We start from the raw sequence: 6,855 nt of genomic DNA, 5'->3' as shown, positions 1-6,855 counted from the left end.
ATTTTCATCAGCTGAAAGAAATCTGAAGAGAACTATTGTATTGTAGAAAAAAAAAAAGTGAAAAGCAATAATCATGTTCAACATTTGTTTTGCAACCAGATATTATGGAACAGTGCACACCCAGAGCAGCAAGAGTGGTCCTACCAATCTCCTTTCCCAGGAATTACTCTCAGTATCTCAGCATCAAGTCATCATAACTTTGAACTGTGTCATTGATCATCTATACTGTATCTCAACTTATTTTATGCACCTGTTGGCAAGATGTGTCTTAAGGTAATTTTTGCTTTAAGCCATTTTGGCTTATGCAAAGTTTTATAGAAATGCTCTACTTTTGAATAATGGGAAAACTGGTCTTCATTACTTTTATAAATGTTTTATAATTTTCAGTGTACAGATATTTCACCTCCTCTGCTTAAATCATGCCATCCACCTTCCCCTGCTTGCCTGACTTCTCATGATTCTCATTGTTCTTAGAGAAAATTTTCTTTCTTTCAGGTCGGGCCTTTCGAAAGCCTAATTTGAAGCTGCTTTCCTTTGATAGTTTCTCTCCAAAGGCACTGCTTTTAACATTTGGGTTAGTTTCTGTCCATTTTAAAACTTAATGCAATCTGAAATTACATGTTCATTTGGGCGTTTTTATGATCAAGGTTTTTTTCCATCACTGGATAACAATTTCCACTAAATGGGGGACATATCGATTTTGTTCAATATGATGAAAACAATACCTAGCCCAGTGTTTCAGATATTAAATTTTGTGTCAAGCATTTTGCTAAACATTGTTGAATGAATGAATAATGATTGCTAATGTCCACTTAGTACTCTGAATGCCCCAGAATACATGGACTAAACGAGGCTTAAAGAGACTAGCATTATATTACCTCCCCACTAAATTGTTCAGTTCAGTTCAGTTGCTCAGTCGTGTCCGACTCTCTGTGACCCCATGAATCACAGCACACCAGGCCTCCCTGTCCTTCACCAACTCCTGGAGTTCACTCAAACTCACGTCCATCGAGTCAGTGATGCCATCCAGCCAACTCATCCTCTGTTGTCCCCTTCTCCTCCTGCCCCCAATCCCTCCCAGCATCACAGTTTTTTCCAATGAGTCAACACTTCGCATGAAGTGGCCAAAGTACCGGAGTTTCAGCCTTAGCATCATTTCTTCCAAAGAATACCCAGGGCTGATCTCCTTTAGAATGGACTGGTTGGATCTCCTTGCAGTCCAAGGGTCTCTCAAGAGTCTTCTCCAACACCACAGTTCAAAAGCATCAATTCTTCCGTGCTTAGCTTTCTTCACAGTCCAACTCTCGCATCCATACATGACCACTGGAAAAACCATAGCCTTGACTAGACCGACCTTTGTTGGCAAAGTAATGTCTCTGCTTTTGAATATGCTATCTAGGTTAGTCATAACTTTCCATCCAAGGAGTAAGTGTCTTTTAATTTCATGGCTGCAGTCACCATCTGTAGTGATTTTGGAGCCCAGAAAAATAAAGTCTGACACTGTTTCCAATGTTTCCCCATCTATTTCCCATGAAGTGATGGGACCAGATGCCATGATCTTAAATGTTGAGCTTTAAGCCAACTTTTTCACTCTCCTCTTTCACTTTCATCAAGAGGCTTTTTAGGTCCTCTTAGTTATTACTAAATGGTAAGTTAAGGTGTTCTAATGATCTGTACTGGAATAAGGGACTGAAGAATTCCATGAAATTACATATTCCAAAAGAATGTGATTAATTACGTAACTTTGTGCCTTTTCTCTAAGAGGTCTCTGAAGATACCGCTTTCTGCTCGTCCTTTCAGAAATAAGTAGTTTTACTTCTCTGAACACTTGACTGGCTTCTAATGTATAGATGCTGTGAATTATGCAACTAAATCATGCTTAACTCTCACATAACCTAGAACTGAATTCTTGACCCATGTGCAATGAGAGAATGGGAATTCATGGTATGTGGAAACTGTATTAGCTACTTTTTTTATTTAAAAAAAAAAATCTTTCTCAGTTTTTTTGTTTGTTTGTTTTGTTTTACTTTTACTTTCTCTGCTACTTATACCTCATAGTATTTTTATTCTGCAAATAATTTTGGAAACAACATATGTGCCTGTGTCCCACAGTAAAAGAGCATGCAAACTTGAGTCTCTGAGTCCAAAGAATGTATCTTTCATACTAAAATTCTATGTTGAGAATTACATAGAAATGTAAATCTAGTGACATGTGAGTGAAGGGGTAACATTGAGGTGAGAACGCAATCCAGAATTTGAGAAACCGTGTAGAACTCTGATATTTTTATTCAGATGAAGAGTGATGAGTGTTTGACCCTCTGTGGTAAGGGGAGGGAATGCTCACTCTGGACTGATGAATCTAGAGGTTGTTTAGAAAAAGCAGTAGGATTTAAGGTCACAGTAAATATGGGAGGATTTCAGACATCAGCTACCACTGGCACCCATCAAACACCAAAAATTGTTATTCCTTGACTGATTTAGTGACTGAATGACTCACTATAACCAACTTAAGCATACTGGATTTGAAAAGACAATGAATAATGTAAACAGAGATACGTTTTTGCCATCAGACTATATTTCTTTTGGGATATAAGAATAAAGAAGAGACTTGGAGCTAGCAATTTTTCTAATTGGTCAAGTTTCAAACCACATCTTAATCTGTACATACTTTTTCATCTTATTGGCCATGGGAATTTAGCTTCCTCTGTATATTCTTACTTAGAGGACTGTACCCACCCCAACTAGCTTGGTTTTTTCATGAGATTGAGTGAAAAATGAGCTTTGGGTTTCATCATCACCTTCTCCCTTGATCTAAAATAAACATCTGCATCCTCAACTTAGTCATTCATGATTATTTGCCATTTTTTTCTAGATAAACAATGTTTATGCACCAAGAACATGCCAGAAGCCATACTTGATGCCATCCGACTGAAGTATCCAAACTAAAAATCCAGAACCTCACAGAGTGTCATGGTAGAAGTCCTTTGCTCTGCAAGTCATAGAAACTACTATGATGTATAAATCTGAAAAAAATCAGATTCTTTAGAAACATCTTTATAGAGAAAAAAAGATGCTGATTATTTTATTGTTTTTCATTTAAAATTTTACAATCAGCTTGGGGAAATAAAAAGAAATTTAAAATTTTTTGATTCCTAAAATCAAAAAGTTTCCTAGACTAAAAATTTGTTTTTTTGTAGCCGGAATGGCAGAGAAGATTTCTGCTTAAAATAATAAAGAAAAAAAAAAATCACACTTTTGATTAATAAGAAATTTTTTTATCAGTCCCTTCTCTGGGGTCAAAGTGACAGATTTAGTCTTTAAAGTGGACTAGGGACTTGCCCCTGCCGCCTAGACTTCAGGCATGTATCAATGGGACCTCTTAGGGTAAGAGCAGAAGAATGACTTTCTCTCGTATCTGCTTAGTCTTTACTCCATAGACGATAGGGTTCAGGGCAGGTGGGATGACAACATAGAGGTTGGCAAACATAATGTGAAAGGTCTGAGGGACATTGTGTCCAAAGCGATGTGCAAGGATGGAGAAGAACGCTGGTATATAGAACATGAGGATGACACAGACATGGGAACCACAGGTGCCCAGGGCCTTCTGGCGAGCATCCTGAGAAGGGAGGCGAAATACAGCACAGAGGATAAGGATGTAGGAGACAGCAATTAGAATCACATCTATAATCACTGTCATGATGGGAACACAAAACCCATACCAGATATTGATGGAGATGTCAGCACAGGCTAGTCGGGCAACACCTATGTGCTCACAGTATGTGTGAGGGACGTTATGTGTCCTGCAGAAGGGTAGACGATTTACAAGGAAAACACATGGGACAAAAACACAGAAGCTTCTGAAGGAGATTCCCACAGCAATTTTGACAATGGTCCTGGGGGTCAGAATAGTGGTGTATCTCAAGGGTGAACAGATGGCCACATAGCGGTCAAATGCCATGGCCAGCAGTATAGCTGAGTCCAGAACAAAGCTGTAGTGCAGAAAGAATAATTGTGTGAGACAGCCAGGAAAGCTGATTTCCTGGGGACCAAACCAGAAGATGCTCAGAGATTTTGGGACACAGGTGGTAGACAGTGTAAGATCAGTAATAGCCAGCATGGAAAGGAAAAAGAACATGGGCGCATGAAGACTGTGCTCCGTTGCAATGAGGCAGAGAAGGACACTATTACCCACAATGGCCACAAGGTAGATGAGGCAGAAGGGGACGCTGATCCAGACGTGGTACTGCTCAAGTCCAGGGATACCCAAAAGGGTAAAGGAACCCATGTTGTAGCCAGTTAGGTTGTATATGGCCATTGAAATCTGATTAACAGGTTCTGTGTCCTAAAACAAATTATATGTAATTAACATATGCCAAGAAATAACCTCCCTTTGCTATTAAGAGCAATGCTTATCTTCTCTAAAAAGATTCTAAAATACTAGTACTCCTGATACTAAGCACCAGGTCTCTCCAAAGTCTTCTTCAAACTGCATAAAATGTTATTTCCATTTTAATGACTGAGTTTTGCCTAGGTTAATGTAATATATTGCTGTATAGATATGAGTATAGAAAAAAATAATCTAACTATAATCTGAGAAAAAAGAGAATTAGAAAATTAGGGCATTATTAAACAATTATTTGGGGCTGTGCTGGGTCTTTGTTGCTGCTCATGGGCTTTCTTTAGTTGTGGCAAATGGGGGCTACTCCAGCTGTGGTGCATGGGCTTCTCATTGCAGTGGCTTCTCTTGTTGTGGCATGGCCTCTAAGGTGCATGGGCTTTGGTAGCTGCAGCATGTGGGCTCAGTAGTTGTGGTTCCTGGGCTCTAGAGCCCAAGCTCAATAGATGTAGCGTATGGGCTTAGTTGCTCCAGGGCATGTGGAATCTTCCCAGACAAGGGATCGAACATGTGTCCTCTGCATTGGCAGGAGGATGCTTACCTATTGTGCCACCAAGAAAGTCCAAAAAGTAAGGCATTTCAATTGGAAAAATAAGGAGGCAATTTATCATTATAGGCTCCTCCCATAGACCAGTCTCATAAAGTATTATCTCATTTAGAACAATCTTCTGAGATTATTTTTATTCTCTTGATTTTCTTTTAACAGAAACTAAAACTCTGAGAGCTATCTTACCCAAGATCTCATCTTTAGTAACTGGCAGAGCCAAGAACATTAAAGTCCACAAACAACACTCTACCTCAGGTGACTTCTTCAGTACTTTGTTAGATGAGAAGAATTGAGAAGAGGTAGTGGGTGTAAAGTTTAAGGAAAGACATAAATCTGGAACTGTAATTTGACACACCAACCCTATTGTAGTTGTAATGATTTCCCTGACTCTAGAAAGTCTTGGGATTTGCAGACCATAATGTGCTCTGAGGCTGTGTTAATGTCTCACCATGGAGGATAATATGAGAAAGATATGTAGCCAGCCTCCAACACACCCTTAGGATTTAATAAGGCAGTTATTTCAAATGTGCTTTGGATAAAGACAGAGATGATTTCTAGTGAAAGAAATATAGAATTTATATATTCTAAATTCTGAACCAAGATAAAAGCAAATAAGCAACCTCTATAGTAAGAGTTCTTTTCCTTTGGAGAAAGAAATGGCAACCCACTCCAGTATTCTTATCTGGAGAATTCCATGGACAGAGGAGCCTGGGAGACTACAGTCTATGGAGTCGCAAAGAGTCAGATGCAACTGAGCAACTAACTACTGCAACTGAGTCACTACTACTACCATAGTAAGAGTTAACAATTTTTGAGAACTTTCATTATACTACACAAAACTAAAGCTCTTTACATGAAATCATTTCTATGCTCCTCTTAACAATAAGATAGATAAAAGCATTATCTATATATTAAAGATATAGAAACTGAAGCAAAGAGAAGTTAAGTAACTTGCCACTGCCACACAATGAGGAAATGGCAGAGCTGGGACTCAAACTCTAGGAGTCTTTTCCTAGACCACTGTGTATATGACCAAAATTCTCTATACAGTCTGTGGAAAATTGTATATACATGACATCTATACAGCAAAAGATTTAAATTTGGGCACATAAAGAAAACAGAAAACTGGAAACATATAGCAAATTAGTGTAATATTGAGCTCATCACTTATTATTTAAAATGTAGATGTCTGGGGCTTCCCTCCTGGTTCAGTGGTAAAGAATCTGCCTACCAATGCAGAAGACATGCGTTCGATCCCTGGTCCATGAAGATCTCACATGCCCTGGAGTAACTGAGCCCCTGTACCACACCTATTAAGCCTGTGCTCTACAGTCCACGAGCCACAACTACTGAGCCCATGTGCTGCAACTAAGGACGCCTGCATGTCCTAGAGCCTGGTACTCCACAACACAAGAGTAGACTCTGCTTATCACAACTGCTACTGCTACTGCTAAGTCACTTCAGTCGTGTCCGACTCTGTGTGACCCTATAGACGGCAGCCCACCAGGCTTCCCCGTCCCTGGGATTCTCCAGGCAAGAACACTGGAGTGGGTTGCCATTTCCTTCTCCAATGCATGAAAGTGAAAAGTAAAAGTGAAGTCGCTCAGTCGTGTCCGACCCTCAGCGACCCCATGGACTGCAGCCTTCCAGGCTCCTCCATCCATGGGATTTTCCAGACAGGAGTACTGGAGCGGGGTGCCATTGCCTTCTCCATTATCACAACTAGAGAAAAGCTAACACAGCAACGAAGACCAGCACAGCCAAAAATAATATAAATAAATTTAAAACTTTTGTAAATGTAGATTTCTGAATTCTACAGAGGAGCCTGGTGGGCTGCAGTCCATGGGTTTATGAAGAGTCGGACAGGACTGAGTGACTTCACTTTCACTTTTCACTTTCATGCATTGGAGAA

General features: G+C 39.7%; 1 protein-coding gene across 1 annotated transcript; it reads right to left on the bottom strand.

Moving 5' to 3' along the window:
- Nucleotides 1-3,379: 3,379 nt before the first annotated feature.
- LOC109568894 (olfactory receptor 52H1-like) lies at nucleotides 3,380-4,315 on the bottom strand. Its single transcript, XM_019974258.2, has one exon. It carries the CDS (start codon nucleotides 4,313-4,315, stop codon nucleotides 3,380-3,382), a length of 936 nt encoding a protein of 311 aa, XP_019829817.2.
- Between the last annotated feature and the right edge of the window lie 2,540 nt (nucleotides 4,316-6,855).

The sequence above is a fragment of the Bos indicus genome, chromosome 15, assembly GCF_029378745.1.
Source record: "Bos indicus isolate NIAB-ARS_2022 breed Sahiwal x Tharparkar chromosome 15, NIAB-ARS_B.indTharparkar_mat_pri_1.0, whole genome shotgun sequence".
Lineage (NCBI taxonomy): Eukaryota > Metazoa > Chordata > Mammalia > Artiodactyla > Bovidae > Bos > Bos indicus.
The sequence above is the reverse complement of the archived record's forward strand: the minus strand, read 5'-3'. Positions and strand labels throughout refer to the sequence as shown.

Bases quoted from the DNA above. Each gene is read 5' to 3' on its own strand.
- LOC109568894 (XM_019974258.2), bottom strand. From the start codon at position 4,315: ATGGCCATATACAACCTAACTGGCTACAACATGGGTTCCTTTACCCTT.